General features: G+C 43.6%; 1 protein-coding gene across 2 annotated transcripts in view; it reads left to right on the plus strand.

Annotated features, from left to right (window-relative positions):
* Nucleotides 1-25,118, plus strand: part of SEL1L3 (SEL1L family member 3) — a 108,289-nt gene that overhangs the window by 70,272 nt on the left and 12,899 nt on the right. For both annotated transcript variants that reach the window (XM_086406244.1, XM_086406246.1), the window contains exons 13-20: nt 1,529-1,669; nt 5,572-5,634; nt 8,654-8,830; nt 11,824-11,951; nt 13,332-13,415; nt 21,439-21,529; nt 21,662-21,746; nt 22,852-22,961. In XM_086406244.1, the coding sequence (XP_086262370.1) occupies nt 1,529-1,669; nt 5,572-5,634; nt 8,654-8,830; nt 11,824-11,951; nt 13,332-13,415; nt 21,439-21,529; nt 21,662-21,746; nt 22,852-22,961 (879 nt within the window). The remainder of the gene's footprint in view (nt 1-1,528; nt 1,670-5,571; nt 5,635-8,653; nt 8,831-11,823; nt 11,952-13,331; nt 13,416-21,438; nt 21,530-21,661; nt 21,747-22,851; nt 22,962-25,118) is intronic.

Consider the following 25,118-nt stretch of genomic DNA (forward strand, 5'->3'; position numbering starts at 1 on the left):
TTACGTATTTATTTCTGGTTCTGCCGGGTCTTTGTTGCTGCATGGGCTTTTCTCTAGTTGCCGAGAGTGAGGGCTCCTCTCCAGTTGCGGTGTGCGGGCTTCTTGTTGCCGTGGCTTCTCTTGTTGCAGAGCGTGGGCTCTACGCGGGCCTCAGTAGTTGTGGTGCAGGGGCTTTGTCACTTCATGGCATGTGGGGTCTTACTGGGTCAGGGGTCGAACCTGTGTCTCCTGCATTGGCAGGCAGATTCTTTACCACTGAGCCACCAGGGAAGCGCAGTTGGTTACTTTTGACATTGAGTGTTGTCAGACCTGCACCCATTGGAGAGAGAGTCACAGGATTTATGATCAGTCCCAAGACTCCATCAGACATTCTAGTGCATCAGATATATAGATATAATGATATAAATCATTTATATAGGGCGGTTCTTCAGGGTCTTTGTTTACCTTTGGCCAATTATCTGGTTTCTTTTTTCATACTTGAACTACCCTAGGACCCTCCCCTCTGTGTGTGACTGTTTCCAAGATGGATTGAGGCCTATGGGGTGGCCTTGGCATCACATGTTATGGGGTGGTGCCTCCTCCTTTTGATCCCCAAGGAGCTTTCTGCACATGTGCAGTGTCTCTCTTACCCTAAGAATGGAAAATATATGACCTAGTGATCCTTTACTCAAACAGGGGTTAGCCCCTCTCTTCCTGCCTTGTCTGTTCTCTTAAGGTGTCCTCAGGAGACAAAGCCTGGCTATTTACCTTGTTTCTGTTGTTAGTTCTGTTTCAGTATGCAGACAGGAGGCTGATTGTAAATATCTAACCAGGAGCCCACCTACCTCCTGTCTCAGGAAATGCAAACAGGAGGCCAGCTGTAAATGCCTAGCCTGGAGCCCATCTATCTCCTGCCTCATAGGGAGATGCCCTGACTGCCACAGATGTGCACAGGCGTGCATGCCTTACACTGGGCCCAGAAGACAGTCAATGACTCCCAAAGGGGAGGGCATTTCAAGAGAGGAGACAGTATGGTTGCTGATCCATCAGCTCTGACCTGGGTATAGTACATTCATTCACATACACACACCCACATCCCCCTGATACACATCGTTGTGTTAATAACTTGTATTTAACCCAGTACACCTTTAGGGCTCTGGTCCCCAGTAGAAAGATAGCATGTGTCTACCTAAGTCTTGGTTCTCGATATAAAAACATTTTAAACTAGGTTTGCCTTACCCTCTTTAAAAATCTCGTATGTTAAGTATTAGGGCTTCCCAGGTGGCTCAGTGGGTAAAGAATCCTCCTGTGATGCAGGAGACACAGGTTCACTCCAGGAAGATCCCCTGGAGGAGGCATGGCAACCCACTCCAGGATTTTTGCCTGGAGAATCCCATGGACAGAGGAGCTTGGTGGACTACAGTCCATAGGGTCGCAAAGAGTTGGACACAATTGAGCCACTAAGTGCGTGCACACACACACACACACACACACACATGTTAAGCATTTCACAGGAAAGTCATTGTTTTAAATTGCTACTGTCTTAAAGCAACGGTTGGCCCAGATGCTGTTCTGGGGCCAGCAAGGTGTGACCAAGAACCCGGAAGCGGCTATCGAGTGGTATGCCAAGGGTGCCCTGGAGACTGAGGACCCCGCATTAATATACGACTACGCCATTGTATTATTCAAGGTAAGAATCACTCAATTTGTGCTGAGGTTGCAAAATTCCTATCAGATTTCCTGAGCAGTTTGATGTAGGCATGCGGGCAAACAGGGAGCCTGTAACCCAAGAACCTCGGAATCTGCTTCTGTCAGGCTGGATGGAAAGGCGTATTTGCTGAAAAGGCAGAGTCAGAAGCAGTTCCCTGGTCTTGTTTTTAATCATTAGCCTTAGGTTTGGCACCTGGATTCTCTTTGCTTTTGCAAGCATTGTGGCATTCTGGAGGAGACACCCCATATTTTATGGATTGGTACATGGCTGGCAGCCCCCAAAGGTGCTGCAAGTTCTCTTATCAGGCAGAGCTCTCGTTGAGTTACAGCTGAGATGAAATGCGTCTTTGGCTGGATCCCAACAGTCTCTCTGATCAAAACAAAGATCTTGGTTTTAAGCCAACAGGAGAGCAGGGGAATGGGTGAGAAGACCATTAGCCCAGGAGACAGAAGATGGAGTTCAAATCCCTCCTCGGCAACCAGCAGCTACATCCTTGGACTTATCTGACCTCATGGGACACTGGTAATGACCACAGGTTGAGTGAAAGAACCTAAAGAAGGGACTCCAAGAACGGCAAAATGCTTTATGGAGTAACAATAGTTTACTTCGATTGATGCAGTGCTTATTACCTGATGTATATCAGTCTTCAAGATAACCTTGCAAATGCAGCTACCATGGTATATGATGATCTCTGTTTATGTGTGTGCTAAGAGAAGCTAAGAAAGGATTTGTAACTTACCTAAGGGTTTCCCAGATGGTGCTACTGGTAAAGAACTGGCCTGCCAATGCAGGAGACTTAAGAGACACGGGTTCAATACCTGGATTGGGAAGATCTCCTGGAGAAGGGCATGGGAACCCACTCCAGTATTCTTGCCTGAGGAGCCCCGTAGACAGAGGAGCCTGGCAGGCTACAGTCCATGGGGTTGCAAAGAGTTGGATACTACTGAAGCAACAGAGCATGCACGTACACGTACAAGATTGTACAGTTGGTACATTTCAGACCTGGGATTGGGATCCATGCAGTCTGGCTTCAAAGTCTGTGCTCTTCACCCCTGAACACAGAGACATCAATTCATCCACCTTGGAAAGATAGAAAGCTGTTGGCTCTACTAAGGAAAACCTTGGTGGCTATGTCCAGGCCCAAAGGAGGCAGCTGCCCACAGACAGCAAGTGTCTTCAAACAAGGACTTGGATGCACATGGCCGGGCTCATCTCCAGAACCACAGTTGTGGTCGCTCACTGATTAACAACCATGACTCCTGCTACATCTCTAGCCCTCCAAGTCTTAAAACCTATTGGTTGTTACGGTTTCCAAGTTTAGAGCCCAGACTTTTTCTTTGTAGTTGTTAAATCAACATAGAAGTGGTTTGACTCTTAGCCATATGCCAATGTATTTGTGTACTTATGTAATACACACCCATTCAGGGCTGACAGAATGCCAGGCTCTGCACTAGATGGAGGGACGTATGGATGCACGAGCCACGTTTCTGACCTCTGGGGCCTCAGACACTCACGCAGAAGACAGAGGACTGAGACAGGTGCAGAGGAGAGGCACTGGTCCTCCGGAGTTGGGGCTGGTCATTGCCCGGAGTGCAAAGGCATGACTCAGGCATTATTTCTGCCTACCAGGAGCTTGAAATCTAGAAGGAGAGCCAAAGATATAAATATATGACATGGGAGGTGACAAAATGTTTCTTCAGGGTCTGATTTCTGAAAACTGAAAGTTTTTTTGATTTTCCTACATTCTAAGTTATCTCTGAGTGGGAGGAAGAAAACCCATTATCAACATCTCGAGAAAGATTTTTACCTCTGGCCAAAGGTGTCTTTAAGTGTTTTCAGTGTTAAAAAAACCCCATACAAAAAATGAACTTTCCAAACAGGAAGAAGGGCAGTGTGCACTCGGCTTATTTTGTGTGGATATTTGGCGTATTGTATTCAAAAATGGTGCCACAATGATGGCTGTAGTTTTTCCAAGATGGTCGAGTCAATCCCATTTTACATACACCTGAGGATGGAGCTTGGACTTTTACTGCAGCTACTGTCCTCCGTGGATTCATCTAGTGGATAGTCACTGAGCATTTGCTATGCATCAGGACTTTGTATTTTTCTTTTAACAGCTTCCAGTGCTACTCAGACTTGTGCAGAGTATATAGTCTTTGTGCAAGAAATCATCCCACTTCTGATTATGTAATTACACTGGGAAATCCCTGATCTAGAAATGAGAGTATCTTGAGTTCTGTTTGCAGATCTAATGAAGAGGCTTTGGGTTAGTCAGCCCCTGTGGGCCCCAGTTTTATTCCTTCCAAACAAAGAAGCTGGAGAAGATAAACTTTGAGTGTATCCAGGTTCTAACATTCTGTCATCCTGATTGTTCTGATCCTTTCCGCAAAGTACAAAAAGGTTGTCTCATTGCCCCGTCTAGTTACTCCAAATAGCCTTCATGTCCTTTTCTCTTTCCTCTTCCTCTAATTAAACGAAGTAATGGTCCACTTCTGAAAAATAGTTTCATCTTGCATCCTGCTTCAGCTCATCGGTTTTTATTAAATAGGTAAGTTAAAGTCGAGTAGAAACTCAATGTATGTAATTTAACCTTTATTTGGATCCACTGTTTTACTTTGGGTCCCGGAACTCTAAGGACAGATTCTGCAGCATGTTGTTTTTGTATTCTGTAAGGAGAGTGTGAACCATTTTACTTTCTCAGCATGGAAATGACAATATACAGGAGAAAATACAGCATGGCAGTTGTAAACCTGAACTCTGGAGCCTGGGCTCAAATCCTGCCTTTGTTCCTCATTCCCTCTGTGTCTCTGGGTTGGTTTCTCAGATGGGAATGATAGCAGCACCATGGCTAGGGTCGGGAGGATTAGATATGGCTGGAGAGCTCCTGGCCCAGGGTAATTAACGTAGGAATGTTTGCTAGTGCTGTCTTCATTACTAGAGCTGAGCATTTAAATAGAGTTAATAGTTGTAGTCATTGCAAAGCCCTCTGACATTATATCACATGTGACCCTGTCAAGTGCTGAGTCTGAGACCAGGAGGACTCCATGGGTGCAGGGGTCAAAGACAGGCTCTAAGTGAGCTTGGAAGCATGAGGGTTTTCATCCAGCTCTTCTCACCTGCCATCTTCATGGTCAGAGCCATGTCGAGAGAGCCCTCAGCGACTCCTCCTGTCCCACCCTTGGACCCACCATTTTCCCACGTGGTCCCGCAGACACACCAGAGTGGTCCCATGAAGTTCTGCTCTTATAACAAGAACCCCAAAGCCATTTCTCTCGTGATCCACAAACTACGTCTGCTGGAAAAACTTGATTTTGCTGGAGGAAGCTTGTCAGTTGTCAGTGTCTGAAGGAACTGATTCTAAGGGATCCTATCTCTTTCATCACTGACCTTCCAGCTGTTTCTGAAGCCACAGAGGTCCACCATGGGGACTCCCACGTGGAACTGGGATAACTGAGTTGTCCCAGCCTGATAAGTCTTGACTGTCCGACACAGATCAAGTGCTTTATCTGACTCACATGTTAGGTAATCCCCAGAAAAACACAACCAGAATGACCAGACTCATTTAACCTTATTCATGGCTTCTCCCAACTGCACCAGTGGATTGACTAGAGTGTGATTCACTTGATGATCAAATGGGGAATTTTGTATGATGCTAAACAGGAAGGGGGAGGTTTGTTATCACTGTTCTACAAATATACCCAAAATGATGATGATGATGTAATAGCTCTGCATATGGAAATCTTCAAGATTAGGTTTTTCTTTGGGAGGGCCTGGGCTTCTGTTGGATCTCCTGTTGAACACTGGCGGATCAGTGTGATGGTTTTGCGTGCATTCTGTGTTTATTTTTTTTTTGGTGATCATTGCTGTTTATTGTTGTTTAGGGTCAAGGAGTGAAAAAGAACAGACGGCTTGCCTTAGAGCTGATGAAGAAAGCAGCTTCCAAGGTAACACTTGTGCATATTGTCAGAGGGAAGCCTTTGCCTACACACACCCACCCATGCATTCACAAGTCTAGGAGAGTGAATGGCCAGCCTTCCGAGGAAGGTAGAAATGCAGTGGGGAGGGAGGGGTAGCTAGCATTGCAGCAATTAGTCATTTTTGAGCTACAACACATACACAGAAACCTGCACAATGGGGATGGCAAACTTCAAAAGGCGAACTCACTTTCCAGTCAATAGAATTCAGACCGATTTTGTTTGAAGGCTAAAATTATAGTCAAGGGCTGCCCTAATAACAAGCAGCAGCAGGGGCTCCTTGAAACTGAATGGATATAAATGCCAATGAATTAGGAAAACCAAAAGCCTGATTTCTCTGAATCTTGAATCCTCTGGATTAACCCTGTCATGTCCAGTGCTCATTTCCTTCTCTGTGCTTTAATAAAAGGACTGTTTATCAAGTTTATTGCTGGGTTTAGAAATCATTTTCTTTCTGTCACTATTTACTCTTCAAAGTAAACTTCAAGCCAGCTAGTTTCAGTATTGCAGTACAAAATGGAGGTTGTAATATTGCTTGTGAGGGGATACACACACACACACACACACACACACATACAAGCAGGGATGCACAACATATCCCTATGTGCAAACACACCTCTCCCAATGCATGCACACTCACATGCACACTCACATGTGCATGCATACATATTTGTAAATAAATGGATTGGTAGAAGCCACTGAAACTCTAGACAGAGTCCTTTATAGCCCTTCAGGCTCTTGAATGTACCTTCATCCCAAGGCTGCTAATATTTGCCCTAACTACAAAGATTCCTAAAGTAACCATGCCGATTTTCCTTCCTCGCTCGCTTTTCTTAGGAAGCTTAGAGTGTCTATTTTTCCTGTAGACTAGGAAGTTGGAGCATGTAGTCAGAGAGTCAAGAGGCTTTTTCTCCACCTGTGTGGTCTCAAGGGGGCATATCACCCAGGAGACAGAGTGGGCTGAAACACACACCAGCTCCCAACCCTGACACAGACTATAGTGCAGAAATAGGAAAGCTGCTTAATGTTGGTCATTGAGGGCATAGTTCTAGAGCACCCTAAAATGGGGCTTCCTGGCAGGTGTGAAATTTGCATCTCTTTAGCATGCTAGTGGTGAATTGTCGTCTAAGGTGCTTTATTCGGAGTGTGCTTTTAGCAGAGCTGAAATGAATATTAGAGGAAATGCAGTTTTATAGCCTGGAGTACTCGCATTCTTAAGAGTGTTACATGATTCTCACTTATTCACTTGGCAGGGAGTTATTAAGCCCTTACTCTTTGTCAGGCACCGTGGTGAAGCACAGAGTTTGATGTCTGGAATTAGCTAAAAGTCACTTGAAGGTAAATCTGCAGATATAGCTGGAAATGTCCGGAATAAGGTGTGCGTATGAAGAAATATAACAAGATTTCTTGTGGGGCTCCTGACCTGGGTCCCAATACAATCTCTAAAGAAAGTTCTGCTAATGTTTTGAGTGATGACAGGTACCTTTGAATAAACCTATGCATATGGAGGTGAGCAGTACAGAAACCATTTTGATGTAAATTCCATAGGCTTATTCCAAAGCTGGTTCTTGCCACTTCATAATATGGCGTGGTCTGTCACTTCACAGAAAGACATTCATCCTGCAACTTCTCAGGAGGCTGCCTTGCATCTGGTACCACCTGAGGCTCAGGAAGAATGTTTCTATGACTGCTCCACAGCACTGATACCGTGCCAAGTGTCAGCTATCTTGAGGGCCTGTGAATCTGATGTAGGATTGGATTCTGTTTTGTGTGTCATCAGCATTCAAGGGATGGCTCTCGTTCATTTCTCAAGTATTTATTGAGCACTTACTGTATGCAAGTACTAACACAGGTGCTTGGAATACAAAAGAAAGATCCTTGGCTTCACAGAGCATCTATTCCAATGGGCTTTGCCAGTTTCTTTCTCTTGGTCTTCCTGGCACCTGGAGTTCAATGTAAAAACTAAAAAGGTTTCGGGAGCCCTCACAGACGAAAAGGCTGCAGGCTGGGATCTTGGCATCCATAGTTGAGGGACACCTGTTCTTCACGTCTCAGAGGGGAAGGGAAAGAGATTTTGTTCCACACTTGGACTTTTAACCTGTCTCACAGATGCAAGGGCACTCACCGTTTGCCTCTCTAATCCTTTTTTCACCTGCTTGTCCATGGTCTTGTTGATCTGGCAGGAAAGCAAGAATGAGAGACCCGAATGTCCGGGTTTGCACACTTACACCCCTGCAGGGTTCCTAAGCCTTCGACAGCCAGGCTGGAAGCTACTGTATAGAAGCAGGTGGGAGCACCTGGAGAGGGCAGAAGCAGGCCCCTGAGAGCACGAATCAGCAGGAACAAGGAGACTTGAGACTAGACTCACAAGAACCAGCCCTTCTGTGGAACAATCCCAGGTTTAGACACAGTCCTGAAGCCACACTCCCTTCTCCGTCCCCTCCTCTCTGCCTCAGGCCCAGCCACCTGGGTCTGCTAAGCAGACCCGTAGCCCCTGAGCTTTATAAGTGGACCATTGAAGCTTCTTCCCTCAGATGATTTGTTGGTGTCCAGTGCAGAGTAATCAACAGACGACTGGCAGGTCACCTAGAAATCAGCCCAGCCAGGCCAGGTTCCGGCCTCCTGTCGCAGTTGAGTGCTTGTGAATTTCAAGGGCGTTGCTGATACTCAGGGCAGCACAAGGCCTTCTGTAGACAAGGGCATTGCGAAACAGTCCACAGGGGCTGAGTGATGATTCAAAGCCAGCGTCATTGCCGAGGTGGAAGGCAGAAGTCCCAACAGCAGGCTGGTAAGTCCTCCTGGGAAGACTTTGAGGTGGCCTCATGTTTTCTAGCATTTAGCATTTCTTTAATGCCATCTGGCCCCAAAAAGAGACAGGAAAGTTTTTTCTCAGACTCTGGCAGAATGCTTTCACAACAAATGATTCTCTTTAGAGAATTTTTCATTAAGAAAAAAAAAGTCATTTCTTTCTTCTTGTTCTAAAATCCAGGGGTTGCATCAGGCAGTCAACGGCCTGGGATGGTATTACCACAAATTTAAGAAAAATTATGCCAAAGCGGCTAAGTACTGGTTAAAAGCGGAAGAAATGGGGAACCCAGATGCCTCATACAACCTTGGAGTCCTGTACTTGGATGGCATTTTCCCAGGAGTTCCTGGAAGGAATCAGGTAAGCCTTGTGACTGGCTGTGCAGCTGGTCAGACACTTGGTCAGGAAGCAGGTGTACTGTGTGCCCAGCCCAGTGCAGACACCACCCGAGACACAGATCATGAGCTCAAGGAACTCAAGGGCCCAGTTAAGAAGACAAGAGAGTGAAGAGCAAAAACTGGCATTAGCCAAATGCCAAGTGCATTCTAATCGCTGTGACCCGAGCAGTTCTGGAAACGGGAAATAGGGAAAGCCAAAGCAGTCAAGAAGGCTTCATGGAGGAGGAGGCTTGTGCTGGGGGGAGGAGAGGGAGATGATGCGAGACAAGAATAAGAGATGCTGCAGAGATTGATCACTGATCTTACTGGAAGCAAAGCGGGCTGTGTCCAAAAAGGATTGCCAGGTATGAGATCGGATTGAATAATAATAATGCAAATAGCAATGACAGTCTTCAGTGTTTGCTAAACACTTCCTCTTAAAGTATCAACAATACACTCATTGATACTTTCTGTGTGCCATCCCATGTCATCCTAACTACACTCTTGGAATACAAATGTTACTACATCCATTTAACAGAATAAGCGACCAAGGCTCTGAAAGGTTTCATAACTTACTCAGACGTCAGACACTTAAGTGGAGTCAGGACCTGGTTCCCATGTGAAATGAAAGCCCCTTGTTATTGATAATAATGTTAATGGTGGTAATAACAATCTGAGCACCATTACAGTCAACGAATTAACTGAACACCCACCCTCTGCCAGGCACTCTTCCGGGCAGTGGTGGTTATGGCAGCAGACAGAACAGTCTCTGCTTTGGGGAAGCTTAGAAGCTTATATTCCAGTGGGACAGAAAGATGATAAGCAAAGATAGAGCATGTGGGAAAATGGAGGGAAGTGATATGGGGAGAAATAAAGCCAGATGAGGAGGACCCAGAAGGTAGAGACTGGTGCTAAATTGCTTCAGTCGTGTCCGACTCTGTGCGACCCCACAGACGGCAGCCCACCAGGCTCCACTGTCCCTGGTGTTCTCCAGGCAAGAACACTGGAGTGGGTTGCCATTTCCTTCTCCAATGCAGGAAAGTGAAAAGTGAAAGTGAAGTCGCTCAGTCGTGTCCGACTCTTCACGACCCCATGGACTGCAGCCTACCAGGCTCCTCCATACATGGGATTTTCCAGGCAAGAGTACTGGAGTGGGGTGCCGTTGCCTTCTCCAAGGTAGAGACTAGGGGATGCTATTTTATAAGTGATATCAGAGAAGGTCTCTCTGATAATGTGACCTTGTACAGACTCCTAAAGGAGTCTTGTGAATATCTGGGAGAACATTCCAGAAAGAGGGAAGAACATTCAGAAAGAGGGATCAGCAGAACAACAGGAAGATGCAACTGGCAGGAGCTGAGAGCAAGAGAGGTGGCAGAAGAGATAAGGTCAAGGAGGCAGGTGCGCAGGCAGCTGCTCTGAGCAAGATGGGATGGCTCTGAACAGGGCTGGGATATGCTGTGTTTGAAAAGGCTTCTCCTGGGTCCTGGCGAAGATGGGCTTGAGGAAGAGATGAGCAAGAGCAGGGGGTTGGTGCAACAAGGACCTACTGTAGAACACATGGAACTCTGCATTCCATGTTGTTATGTGGCAGCTGGGATGGGAGGGGAGTCTGGAGGAGAATGGATACGTGCATATGTGCGGCTGAATCCCTTTGCCGTCAACCTGAAACTATCACAACATAGTTAATCGGCTATCCCCCAATACAACATTAAAAGTTGAGAAAAGAAGAAGCAGGGGATTAATGCATTGAATCCAAATGAGAATGGATGGGCAGTATCAGCAAGAGGGCTGAGATGTGACTAGATTCTGGATCTGCTTTGAAGGTCAAGAGGGCAGGATTTGATGGTGATTGGATGTGAGGTGTGAAGCAGGGAGAGGAGTCAGGCTGACTCCAGAGGGTCTGGCATTTATTGAGATGGGAAGAAAGGTAGTATTCAGGCAGATGGGCAAGCTGTAGCAGCAGATCTGGGGGTGGGAAATGAGAGGATTATTTTTGGTAAAGCATCATACCAAGCCTCGAATATCCATTACCTTATTTAATCTTCATGACAAACTTTCATGGTAGCTACTATCAGAAGCCACATGTTTCATTTGTAGAAACTGAGTAGTCTCTTAGTTGGAGAGTTAAACTGACATGCTCACAGTCATGCAGCTAGTAAGGAGCAGAGCTGGGATTTGAACCCAGGCCTGTCAGACTCCAAGTTCAGTTCAGTTCAGTCACTCAGTCATGTCTGGCTCTTTGCGACCCCATGGATTGCAACACACCAGGCTTCCCTGTCCATCACCAACTCCTGGAACTTGCTCAAACTCATTCCATCGAGTTGGTGATGCCATCCAGCCATCTCATGGCATCACCAACTCCAAAGCCCTTGCTTAAAAATGGCAGTTAACTGCCTGGGGAAAAATAATGATAATCAGTGGCGCGTCGACCCATTTAAGCACTTGTTCTCTCTTTTCCCTCTATCTCTCTTTGACTACATAGGAGGCTGTGTGTTTTTATGCATTGCAAATGTCTGTTAGCCCTCCCACACATCTGCTAGAATGGATTTTTTAATTGTCATATTCTAATTTTCACCTTCCTACTGGAACTGCAGTTTTTGCATCTGAGTTTGAAAAAAAGGTATTAAGTGAGGTTAGGAAAGCAAATGCCCAAAGTTTCTCCAGGTGTGATTTCTGATGCGATCTTCTGTCTGGCTGGCAGGGGGTTTATGTAAGGATACCTGATGATAATGACATTCGTAAGGTTATCTTATTTATTTGGTGAACTTAACAGAATAGCTGCAGTCAAGGTTATCATGTCGAGAAGCTTCTGTGATTGGCTGTCTTCCTGGAACTTGACTTGGTTTCTTAAAGATAACAGACGTTATAGGCCTATGATGAAATCACGGGTTACATACCTCACGACCTTAGCTCTGATGAAACCTGCCCAGGAGGATATCTCACTAATGACACTGACGTTTGCTCATCTCTTTCCAGACATTAGCTGGTGAATATTTCCATAAGGCTGCACAAGGTGGACACATAGAAGGAACTTTGTGGTGTTCTCTGTACTATATCACAGGCAACCTGGAGACGTTCCCGCGAGATCCCGAGAAGGCTGTTGTGTAAGAACCTATCAGATGCTGCTTGTGAAGGGAAAGCTATATACTGTGTTCACCACTTCTGAGAAAATAGAGTTCTTTTTTCTTTTATTCTTTTTTTTTTCACTTTTAAAATGTAATTTTTATTGGTTACATGCACAAAAAAAGAGCCAAATTATTTGAGGAGGCAAAAATTTAAAAAGTAATAATTTGACAAGAAAAATAGGAAATCTTTATCCCCCACCCACATACCATTTCCTGCTGCCTAGAATAAATCACTTTTCATGCACTCTTGCCTGGAAAATCCCATGGACGGAGGAGCCTGGTGCGCTGCAGTCCATGGGGTCGCTAGGAGTCGGACACGACTGAGTGACTTCACTTTCACTTTTCACTTTCATGCATTGGAGAAGGAAATGGCAACCCACTCCAGTGTCCTTGCCTGGAGAATCCCAGGGACGGGGGAGCCTGGTGGGCTGCTATCTATGGGATCGCACAGAGTCGGACACGACTGAAGCGACTTAGCAGCATCAGCAGCATGTTTTATTAATAATTATTTCTCTTTTTATTTGCCTCTATGTCTAAACAACATGCTTAAATCACCATTTCTTATTATACTCACTACAGACTTTGTCTAATGATGTGTCACTGGGAAAAGACAAATATATAAATAGTTCCTTCACTCTGCCGCTTCTGACTGCCCCGCATGTTCACACTTCCTGCCTTCTCCCATCTTCCCCACGAGTACATCATCATCTTGCTTGGATTGGTATCAGGGTTCATATTATTGGATTTGCCAAAAAGTTCTTTTGGCCAACCCAATATTTTTACCATTTAATGCTACTCACAGCTGACCACGTAGTGTGCTATGACTACTCTTTCTTGCATAACTTTTTGTTTTCTATGGAATACTACTACTAATTATTAATTTGCTTAGCTCTCTGTGTACGTATCATTTCCTATGTACTTGATGTTGACATTCTCCTTGAGTTATCTAAATCTCCTCTCAGTATATCTACACCTATCAAGTACTCTGTTCATTTAATCTTCTTGGCAACGTCTCTTCTCTTTGTTCAGGGAGAGCTGTCTTCCTGCTATTGACTTGTTAGAATTCTTGATTCACGCTATCTTTTTCCATATTGGTAGACTCTTTTCATTAAGCACTTTTCACATCTTTGTTTCAAAAAATGGCAACACTTAAACATTCATTATAAAGGGCACTGAACTCAAATGCTCCCAAAGTATATCTCTCTTTGCCTTCTTAACATTCAGATCTAACTTGTGGCTCCATAAAAATTCTAACAAGCAAAATATTCCCCAAGTGAGATTTATTGAACTCACATGAAGTAAAAAGAAATTATTTAATTTGCCGCAGTTTGGATATTTTCTCCTCTGTTTCCTTTATAGATGGGCAAAGCACATAGCTGAGAAAAATGGCTACTTGGGCCATGTCATTCGCAAAGGCCTCAATGCCTACCTGGAGGGCTCGTGGTAAGTTCGACTGACTTTCTCAGTCCTTACCTTTCAATCTGTCAGTGTATTCTTAGGAGATGGAATCTTAAAATGCAACTGAAAAAGCAATTTGCAGGGAAATCACAGCCTCCTGGTAATGATATTCAGAGTATCACCGACTGATTGGCTGTTGATTAGAAAACATAGCATTTCCATGTTTAATTATACGCAAAAATTAGTTCTCTAGGGGGAGTGTCCACATTCATCAAGTTGAGAGACACATGAATGCGTTGACTTTTCTTCCCTTCGACTTGTTCTACTTGGTTTCAGAGTCTGGAGACAGCATAGGGGATCCCTGCTGACCCTCTGCCTCTCACTGGCACGTCACAGAAAGTCCAGGATTTCTATCTTGTCCGTGAGAAGGAGTGCAAGCAGTGTGTTTAGGGCTTAGGGTACCTTTCCTAGGATTGCTGGAAGTCACTCAGCAGACCTCAAGTGTCACAGCCAAATAGACTCCCCCTCTCTAAGTATCTTCTGATGGAGTTAGCAAATCTCACCCTACATGAAATGGGGTAAAACCCCACACATGAGGACCAGTAAATGCCCCATGTCCAGTTACTTGATTTTACAAATATAAGGGCACCCCTCTCCAAGACCTACCTGAGTCCGTCTCTCTGTTCTCTGTTTTCAGGCCTCGCGGTCCATCTTACTTTTCTTTGTGCTACATTTTGTGTGCTTGTTTATTGACTAAATGGCCTGGATATTTCCGTAATAACTAAAAGGGAAATGCAAATCAGCACACATCCCATTGGTCCACCATCTCAAAGATTTTAGAGCAGCCCTATCATTGATTGTGCTCTGATATGAATTTTAATTAAAAATTAAAATATAAGTCCCAAAGAAGGTCATTTCCTTCTTTGGTTCATGGATGCCCAGGTAATCCATAGATAGCATCTCAGCGAATGAGAATCTCAAATTAGAAAATGCAGGGGAAATGGGCCACGTGAAAAAAAGCACTTAATAAAACTGTGTATTAGTATCATCTTGTAAAAGTTTATCATCTGTGGCCTCACTTTGTATAATGAGAAAGGAATTTTTTAAATGAAATGATCTTTTCCCAATTGATACACCTTACTATTTGTGTGCTGTTTATCTTGTTTCCCAAGTAAACTTCAATTTATAAAACGTCCCAGGTTGACCTTCGCTCATTTCTGCTTCTCACCCTCCACATTTCCCATCCTTTGCTCCTGACAACTTCTTAGGGGAAACTAAGCGTTCAAACATCAAAATGTTTCTATGTGGGGTTTTCCCAAAGGAAGAGCACATATGTAAACACCCCCAGCACACATACACACACACACACACACACACACACACACACACACACCCCCCCAAGATGTCTCACACTTTTTCCCATAAAGAGGGTATCTGCTAATAGCTTAGCTTTCTTGCCGACTTTTGAATTTAACATCACAAAGCACTTCAGGGAGGACATTTAAAAATTTTCTGTGAAGGTCAAGAGGGATTAAGCTGTAGTGGCCTGCTTTCCCTCTTGGAATATTCAGCCGCATTACATGATTGATTTGGGGGCGGTGGGGGGGCGGTGGATTAAGTGTGCTCTCCACGGTGGGTGAGTTTGGGTTCAGTTCAGCGGATTTTCCTGAGTGCACTTAAATGCAGGGTGCCATAGCTGCAGGGGATGTCACAGGTAAGATGGGGCCGTCCACCGCCTCATCTCTTCCTGGTGCTAAACGGCCTGCAGTTTCTCAGGTGGCCCCTATTCTCTCCGACCTCTGGGCCTTTGCACTTGCTGTTCCCTCTGCTCAGAAGTCCTGCCTAACCCCTTAGACCCTTTGTCCTTGCATGGGTCATGATGGCTCTTTACTTGTTGATTACCCTGTGATGTGTGTCCCAGTGCTCAGCACCTAATGGCTTCTAGGAAATACTCAAAAACTACTGAGAGAATGATTTAAGGCAAATAGAACAACCATCACTGAAGAGCCATGAGCGGTATATGAAGAGCATCGGGGATTCAGAGGAAGAAAAGATACAGCCTGGTTAGGGCACTTAGTTCAGCCTTTATGAAGGTGGTAACACTATATGGCCTCGAGGGATGGGTGGAATTTCCACCTAGTCATAGTACTTCTATGGGCTTCCCTGATGGCTCAGATGGTAAAGAATCTGCCTGCAATGCAGGAGACCTGGATTCGATTCCTGGGTTGGGAAGATCCCCTGGAGAAGGGAATGGCAACCCACTCCAGTATTCTTGCCTGGAGATTTCTGTGGATAGAGGAGCCTGGTGGATTATAGTCCTTGGGTTCGCAAAGAGTTGGACATGACTGAGTGACTAACACTTTCACAGTAATGAACAGGATCACAAAAAGCAAAGAAACAGGAAAATTCTGGGTGTGTCTGGAAATTTTTAAGCCACTCAGTTTGCCTTGAGGGTAAAATTCATAAAAGGAAGTGGTCTATGACAAGACCAAAGAGGTGCTGTGTTACGGGAGTTTGAATAGCAGTTATATAGGTTTTATTTAGTTTGTCAAGTAGTGGGGAGCCAATAATGGTTTGAGGAGAGGGTAGTGACATGATAGAGGTGGGTTCTGAGATGCTTAACCAAACAGCTGCAAATTATGGGGAAGAGAAGGAAGGACCTGAATAGGGGAGTTAGTTCAGAATCTAGGTTAAAGGATCTGAGCTTTTGAGCTGGAGCTGCAGCCTGGGCCAGGTAAGTTGTTTCCATGTCTTTTATCATTCAATAATTGCTGCCTACCAATAATATGCAATACGTATATAAGTTCCAAAGTGAAAGTCAGTCAGTCGTGTCCGACTCTTTGCTACCCCATGGTCTATACAGTCCACGGAATTCTCCAGGCCAGAACACTAGGATGGTTCGGTTCGGTTCAGTTCAGTTAGCCTTTCCCTTATCCAGGGGATCTTCCCAACCCAGGGATCGAACCCAGGTCTCCCACATTGCAGGCAGATTCTTTACCAGCTGAGCCACAAGGGAAGCCCAAGTTCCAAACCATAACAATAAAATGAACACCTGTAACCCTACCAACCTGTTTAAGAAAATAGACCATTGAAACCCCCTGCATGTTCTTCCCAGATGAAACCCACCCCAGCCCCCAGGATCCAGAACTAACCATTTAATGAGTCTTTTGTCCTTCTGCCCATTTCTCGATTTATAGTTTTGCTCTATATGGATATAATCCTGAGCAATAGATTTGACTTGTTTCTGAGCTTCATATCATTAGAGTCATATCATATGTAATTCTTCATAAATAAACATCATGCTTATTTAACTTGATGTTTCTGGGATGCATATCTTTGGATACATGTCGGTCATTCATTTTCACTGCTGTCACATACTGCAGTTTACTTACCAGCTCTAACATATTTGGGTTCTTTCCCTTAAGAACAATGTAGCCATGCACATTTTTTATGTATATCCTAGTACATGTAGGAAGAATTTCTCCAAAAATACATGCTTCGGAATAGGGTCACAGGCTTGCCATGTGTTCAACTTTACAAGACAACGTCAACTGTTTTCCAAAATGTTTTACCCATTTACGTTCCTGTCAACCCCATATAAATTTCTGTTTCTTCATAGCCTTGCCAGTTCTGACGCTGATACTAAGTATTATTAAAGATGTGTCTTCATCTGGACTTGAGACCTTGTCCTACTAACAGGAAGAAACCCCTAGTACCCATTATGGTGGGAGTATCTTTGTCAAAGTATATTTGAGACAAAGAGCTTTTCTCCTTTCCTTCTCTCTGAGCCTCCAAACGCCTCCGGGGTTAAATAGGAAATGTATGGCCGTTGGCCTCCCCACACCACAACATGGTGTTTTTTGGGGTCCCATCTATTTTGCTGTAATAGAACTAAATCATCCATCACTGTCCCAAGTTCACCTCTTTTTTCATTTTTTGTGAGTGCATTTATTCTGGGCATTATTTTCAAATCACATGTGTCAGTTTGATGAGCTTGTGCTTTTCTGTGTTGTTCTGAGATTTATATGGGGTAGTTTAAAAGAGGAGCATGATTGAGAACAGGGCATTTTGCTGCTTAGGCAAAATACAGAAGGTAATGCTGTCATGCCCGAGGCCATCCTCGGACACCAGGAGAAGTCAGCTAAGGAGAGGTCACCTGTCATGTTTCATTTCTTTCCTGCATATCCTGCTGCGTGTTTTATCTGTGAGCTGTGTGTTTTATTGTCCTTTGTCTTAACTATACCCCCCAAACACTTAACCCTGGAGGTTAGCCAGATTCTAGTAAGCTTGAGGCAAGACAAGCAGGCATGCAAGATTCCTGTTTAAAGAAGTGCGTCTTTTTGCCTTGGAGCAGGGTCCTAAGTTCCACTGAGACCCCAGGATTTTTTTTTTTTTCATATATATATATATTTCCAGTTTGGACTGCTTCAGGCATTGGCAGAAAAGAATCCAGAGAAAATAATTGGATTGTTTGAGAAACTGCTCAGAGAAACTCAAATTCACAGTTCTCAGCAAGCAGCCAAAGGATTGATTATTAAGATGTATCATTATAAAAGTTCTATAAATGGATGTGCCGAGTCTGAAGTGGGAGGGTAGCAAATGTGCCCCTACACTCGCTCTTTAATCCGCTTCTCTCTGCACCCCCACCCCAGTCCCCATCAGAATGACTGCCTGGGCGACTAGTTCACTTTAGCACATTGGAAATAAAGCTGGACACCCTGGTCAGCTTCCTAAACCTGAGGAAGTTCACGGAAGGATGGTACAGATTTCCGGCTTGTCTCTGGGCCCCCTACACAGAGAAAATACTGAGTAAATGTTTATCCTGTGAATAGATGGATAGAAATGTCTGTAATTAATACTTTCAGGCAATCTCAGTTGAGACACAAGTAAGAGCAAAGTGCTGGGAGGCTGAATGTAGGTAGGGTTTCGGCAGAGGTATCCTGTCTCTGAAGTCTTCGTAAGTTGAGAGAATCTGGTCTTCAGTGTCTGACGCTTGCCTAGAGTTCACTCTTGAATATATGAAAATGGATGATGGTGGTTTTGGATTCCATGGCTTCTGTAAAATGGAAGACAGAGGTGGATTTCTGTTCAGTGCTTTTTCTTTCTTTTTTTTTTATCTGCCACTGGGCGTGTGGGATCTTCGTCCCCTGACCCGAGACTGAACCTGTGCCCCCTACAGTGGAAACGCAGAGTCTTAACCACTGGATCTCCAGGAAGTCAAAGTTTTTAGACTTCTTTTTGATGATTTCAGTGCTTCCTCGAAGGAAACTCTTGAGAATTCTGTGAAATTTCCTCCTGGCTTCTACTGACACAATAATTGGTCAATGGAAGGTTGTTATCGTCATTTAGCTGATAAAGTCATGTCTGACTTTTGGCAACCCCATGGATTGTAGCCCACCAGGTTCCTCTGTTCATGGGATTTCTCAGGCAAGAATACTGGAGTGGGTTGCCATTTCCTTCTCCAGGGGATCTTCCAGACCCAGGGATCAAACCTGCATCTCCTGCATTGGCAGGCGGATTCTTTACCACTGAGCCACGTGGAAAGCCCCAGGCAGTGGAAGTCTTCCTATAAAATGTGTTCCTCTCTTCCCTCTCCCACCACCCAAGTAACTTTAGAGACAAGGTATTGTCTTTATAAAATTTATCATAGTGACTTTGTTTTTACAGGAAATGTCAACCTGTGTCCCCTGCTCCCAAAATCTAACAGTTTGCCCAACCACTGTCTAAGAAAAACTTATTTTCTTAACATTGCAGTAATATGACCCTGTTCCATGATGGCAGCAGAGGGAGCCCCCCTGACATCTGACCTTGGGCCGACAACTCTCTACCATCTCCTTCCCTCATCCATCCCTGGGGGAAACTGAAGCACTGATGCAAACCTGAGTGTTTGAGATTATAAGACCTTTGGGATGGGACCTTATTATAGGATGGGTCTTGCTGCTGAACCTTCCTCGAGGGTCCTCCATCTAGAGTCCACTCTGAGGATTCTTGTCACCAAACATGATTCTTGGAGGCTATGTAAGAAAATGCCTGGGGCCTTTTGTGTTGTTGCAGTCTCAGTTGTGGGCTTGTTACGTGGCTTGTTACACTCCTTTCATGGCTGCTTAGCCAGCCTTATCTCTTGAGCATGAGTCATGCCTAATTGGTCAGCTGCCTTGGGTATCTCGGAGGCCAGAAATCAGCACACTCAGCAGCCATGACCTGGGATGTCTGATTGAAGAACTGCCTGTCCTAATTTGACCCCCAATCATCTCTCTCTGTCCCCACAAGAAGGCCTGCCAGGAGCTGTTTTAGCCATGTAGAAAAGATGACCTCCTGGGACTTTCTTGGGGGTCCAGTGATTAACACTTTGCACTTCCACTGCAGGAGGCACAGGTTGGATCCCAGGTTGGGGAACTAAGATCCTGCATGCCATGAGGTGTGGCCAACAAAAGAAAAGATGACTGTCTCCAGCCCCCTGCCCTGCCCTTTCTTAAACAGTTCTTAGATGGAGCTAAAATTAATGAAGAGTTCTTAATGTCAGCCACTGAAAATGAAAAATAAGCTTTAGAAACAACCATTTATAGTTAAAATTTTAACTTATGGAATGGGTAACACAAAAGAAAATGGAGGAAGTCAGATAAGTTAAAAAAAAATCGCTTGCACTCTCAGCACCTAGAGATAAGTACTGTTAGCGTTCTGGTGGATCGCTTTAAGTAGTTGTTTCTCTCTGCATATATGCATCTGCATATGTATGTCCATGTGTGTATTCAGTTTTATATTTGTTTTGCAAAAATGAGATTGCACTGTTTTTTATCCTGCTTTTCTCACCCAATGGAAAATTTGGCATAGACACCTTTCTACAATTTTGAATGCTCTTCTTCAACATCACTTTAATGACCTCCTCTGAAAGTGGCTGCACCATGGGTTAATTGAACGAGCCACTGGTTTACAGATATTTGTGGGGTTTTTGATGTTGTCATCGTTGATATACACAGATCTGACATGAGCTCTGTTGTCACAGAGTCTTTGCATGTTTCTGATTGTTTTTTTTTTTTAATTTACTATTTTTTTATTTTTTTAAATTAATTTAATTTTTTTGAAGCACAATTACTTCACAGAATTTTGTTGTTTTCTGTCAAACCTCAACATGAACCAGCCATAGGTATACATATATCCCCTCCCTTTTGAAACTCCCTCCCGTCTCCCTCCCCACCCCACCCCTCTAGGTTGATACAGAGCCCCTGTTTGAGTTTCCTGAGCCATACAGCAAATTCCCGACGGCTATTTTACACATGGTTCTTGGAATAAACCTTCATGAGGCAGAACTGTTGGGCCAGGTGGTATGTACATTTGTAAGGCTCTCACATTTAACAGTTGCATCAATTGCTACTGCTTCCCACTAGCAGTGGTTAGAGAAATATGTCCATTTTCCCCAAGCCCTTGCCGTTATCCGGATTATGAATCGGGTGCCAACCTTTCAACAGATGACAGGTGGTCTCATTGTTTTGCAATTATTCAATTACCAGTGGTCTTGAATACTTTTTTTTTTTTAATGTGTTTTTGACCATTGGTATCAAGCCCCTTGTAAACTGCTTCTCCTTTGCCAAACTTCTAATGTACCACAAAAGCTCAGCTTTAATTAAGCTTGTTCAGAGTCCTAAGCCTCATAAAGCCCTTCACAAAACAGGACTCAAAAGAACAGAGCTTTTTCTTAATACCACTTATCTCCTCTAAGCGAGGATGGAGAATGAAGGATGGAGGATGGAAGGATTTCAAGGACCCAAAGCCGATAGACAGCTCCCTAGGCAGCACTCAACGTGTCATTCGGCCAGTAGAGGTCGCTGTTGTATCAACCAGCTCCCCAACCTTATCTGTGAGTTCAGCCTTTTAAGATAGAAAATAAATCAGTGCATGCAGTATTTTTAACAACAGTATTTATTAAAAAAAAAAAAAAAAAAAAACCTCATGATTTTGTGCTTTAAAAAAAACTGCTTATTTTGTGCCCTCTTATGTGTGAATATAAAGCTCTCTGTGAATATTAGTAAAAGCCACTATATGAAATTTATTATTAATCATCTATTTTTAGGCATGAAGCTTTGCTGTATTATGTTTTAGCAGCAGAAACTGGAATTGAAGTGTCACAGACAAATTTAGCACACATCTGTGAGGAGAGGCCAGTAAGTAAATGTATTCTCCTCAGACTAGAAGCTCTAAGGTTAAGGATAATGAATTGGGTTTTATGGAGGCAAAATCAGTCACTTGGCCAAAATATTAATGAGTTAACTTTTTCTCCCCCTTCATTCCCTTAGGACCTGGCCAAGAGATACTTGGGTGTTAATTGTGTTTGGAGATACTATAATTTCTCTGTTTTTCAAATCGATGCTCCTTCATTTGGTATGTATAGAGAAACGGGTGCTAAATTGAAGCTTTGGAGGCTTTTAATCTTTGGTAACAGGGAACATCTAACAGCTTTGTGTGAAGTGTGATATGTCTAAACAATTAAGAAAGAGAGTGAAAAATTTCAGCCATTAAGATCTTGCCTAAACTCTGCTCTCAATCTCAAGCAGAGCATTTCTCCTCATCCATCGTCTACTGAATGCTTAGATCCACCATTTTCTAAGGAATCAGCGAGAATTTATAAAAGAAAGCTATTCTGGAGAGTCCCTGGCCAGGCATTTACCCTTTTGCCCTCAGATGGATTCCCTGTCTACCTGGTTCTGCTCTGTGTGATAGGAGGCTGACCCTCAGGAACTACAGTTCCCAGACCCATTTGGATCTGATTAGTTTCAGCCAATGGGAGGCGCAGGCAGGAAATGTCAGGGTGGGAGAAGATGAGAAGCCCAAATATTTCTCCATTTCTCTGTCTGCTTTGGGCTGTATCTCTGTCAATGGCTGCACTTCCATGGTCCCAGCTCCTGCCTGGCAGTCCATCCTCTGTGGTCTCAACTGGCCCTGAGTTCTGGGAAGGTTGTAGCTTCCCTCATTGCTAATCTCTAGGTTGCCTACTCTTTCCCATTTGCCCTTTCAGCTCTTCCAACACTCATAGCCAGTTGCAAAATCCCAGTTTTGAATGGTCCAACGTGGATTCTTTTTCTGATTGGACATTGAGAGATACATACACTCTTAAAATTTTTCCTTAGAGAAAAAATAAAACATATGGCTTAAACAGAGTAAAGACATGCTCATCAATCATAAAATCCAGGCAGCAAAACCTTAATACTGCAAACATCCTTGGCTGATTGGACTGTGAGGTTGCAGACTGATTTTCACTGGATAGTCTCCATGTAGGAGAGCTACCCAGCCAAGCAAGAAAATGTGTCCAGAAATGGAGAAATGCATAAATCATTTTCCCCCTCCTAACAGCAAGGAAACCTAAAGATGTATCTGTATTCAGATTCTGGTGGAAAAAATTTGAAATAATGCAAATGAGCCATTCTTCTAAAATATCGATCTGAAATCAAACCACTTGACAAATGGACCTGTAATTCTTGTCCTGCAGCATATTTGAAAATGGGAGATCTTTACTACTATGGCCACCAAAACCAGTCACAAGACCTTGAGTTGTCTGTGCAGATGTACGCCCAAGCAGCGCTGGATGGAGACTCACAGGTAAATAGCAATGGAAATGAGCTCCTGGTGGTGCTCGTTCCTGAGGTTGCAAATCCACTTCTCATTCATTTTCATGAGCCCCTCACAACCTCTCTGAGGCCACTAATCAGCATGGCAAACCTTTATCAAGCACTTACTATGTTTCCCATGCCATTCTCATAACAATCTTGTGGGAATAGGGGTCAGTGGACCTATTTTATAGTAAAGAATGCCAAGATTGTGACAAGGTGATAAAATGCTCAAGGCTAAACAACCAGGTAATAGATGAAGCAGTCAGAGCCTAAACCCAGGTCTCCTGACTGCAAACCCAGGAGTCTTTCTATCAGATTCCATCAAACTAACTCACCAGGTAGAAACTCAAGCAACTGTAAGAGGTCAAAATGGGAAGGAGTTTACTTGTATAGCTGAGTCAGTGCTTTAGTGATAGAACTTTATTCTCAGTGACCTTTTTTTCGGGAGAGGGGGGACTTCTTATTTTGGAATATTTGTAGAATTATAGAAAGGTCACATAACCATAATACCATTATCAAACTAAGAAATTAGTGTTGACAGTACCAGTAACTATACGGCAGAAGTTATTTGGATCTCACTACTTTTTCCGCTAACGTTACTTTTGTGTTCCAGGACCCCACACTGCATTTAGTTGTCATCTTTCTTTGGAGTTCTTCCATCTGGGCCCATTCCTAGTCTTTGTCTCTCATCACCTTGGCACATTTGAAGGCTGCTGGTCAGATATTGTGTAGAATGTCCCTTGATTAGTGTCTGTCTCCTTTTTTCTCATGAATATATAGAGTTTCTGCACTGGGGTAAGGATAGCCCAGATGTGAGGTGTCCTTCTCAGCGTATCATACGAGGCATGCATGATGTCTTATTACTGGGGAGGTTGATCTCATTCACTCAGTGAAGGCGGTTTCTGCTGGGTTTCTTCCCTGTAATGTTAATATTTTTTTCTCTTTCTAATTTATAGATGTTTGGGGAAGGGAATTTGCGACCATGCAAATATTCTATTTCTCCTCAAACTTCTGCCCACTGATCTTAATATCCTTCAGTAACTCTTGCCTGCAACAATGTTCAGGCAACCAACTGTGGTGTGCTAACGATAATTTTCTATTTCTCTCATTCCTTCTATATTTGCTAATCAAAATGCTCTTGTAAGGACCTCAAGGCCATTTCATGATGAAAGTTAGAATAGCTGTTACTGTCTTATGCCGCAGATTTCCGGTGTTGTGATTTGTGATCTGATCACAGAGCAAAAGTTGGAAACATTCCTATCTCGGTCTCTTTTTTTGGGCCATGCCACTCAGCTTTTGAGATCTTAGTTTCTAAGTTCCCTGACCAAGGATTGAATCTGGGCCCTTGGCAGTAACGGCACAGAGCCCCAGCTACTGGACTGCCAGAGAATTCCCACCTCAGTCTTTTTTTTTTTTAAAAAGGAGGCACTATGTTCCTTTTACCCATATCTCTGTCACTTCACAGTTATTTGGACATAGAAAGTCACTCAAGTACTGAGTCTTGATTTTCTCATTTGTGAACTGAGGATAATAATAACATCCAAATCATAGGTTGCAAAGATATATGAGATGCTAGATGTAAAGTGCCCAGCCCATCTCTCAGTATGCTCAGTGGACATGATCTAGCCTAAACTATTGTTATTTGTTCTGGAATGAAATAGATTTGGGTGCTAAAAGGATTTGCTCGAGAGCCAAACTCCCCTAAATGGCATCTGTTGTTACTCAAAATCAGGCCTGGACCTTTTTTTTTTTTTTAATTCTGAGTTTTTATTTTTCAAAAGATAATGTTATAAAAACATTAAAGAATAATTTTTAAAGAGAAAAATATTGAAGAATGCACCCATAATGTCATGTCAGGGGGCTTTATTCCTTTGGTCTTTTTTTTTTTTTCCAGTTCCTTCAGTTTTCATGCCTTTCTGAGTCCTGGCCACAAGCCAGTCGTCTCTGTAATGGTAACTAGAGCACATGAACCACTTGAAAAATCTGCTCCTTCTCACATATTGCAGGAATATGTGCCTCCTATTGCCTAATCTCTGTAATTATTACTCTTAACTACTGCCCCATACTCTGTTAAGCTGATAGAATGTAATTTATTAAGTTTTATCTTTTCATGGACATTTATTATATCTTGTTCACTAATGTATTG

The sequence above is a fragment of the Bos grunniens genome, chromosome 6 (genome assembly GCF_055505025.1).
Source record: "Bos grunniens cultivar Pamir isolate PY7600 chromosome 6, Bosgru_T2T1.0, whole genome shotgun sequence".
In the NCBI taxonomy this organism is placed as follows: domain Eukaryota; kingdom Metazoa; phylum Chordata; class Mammalia; order Artiodactyla; family Bovidae; genus Bos; species Bos grunniens.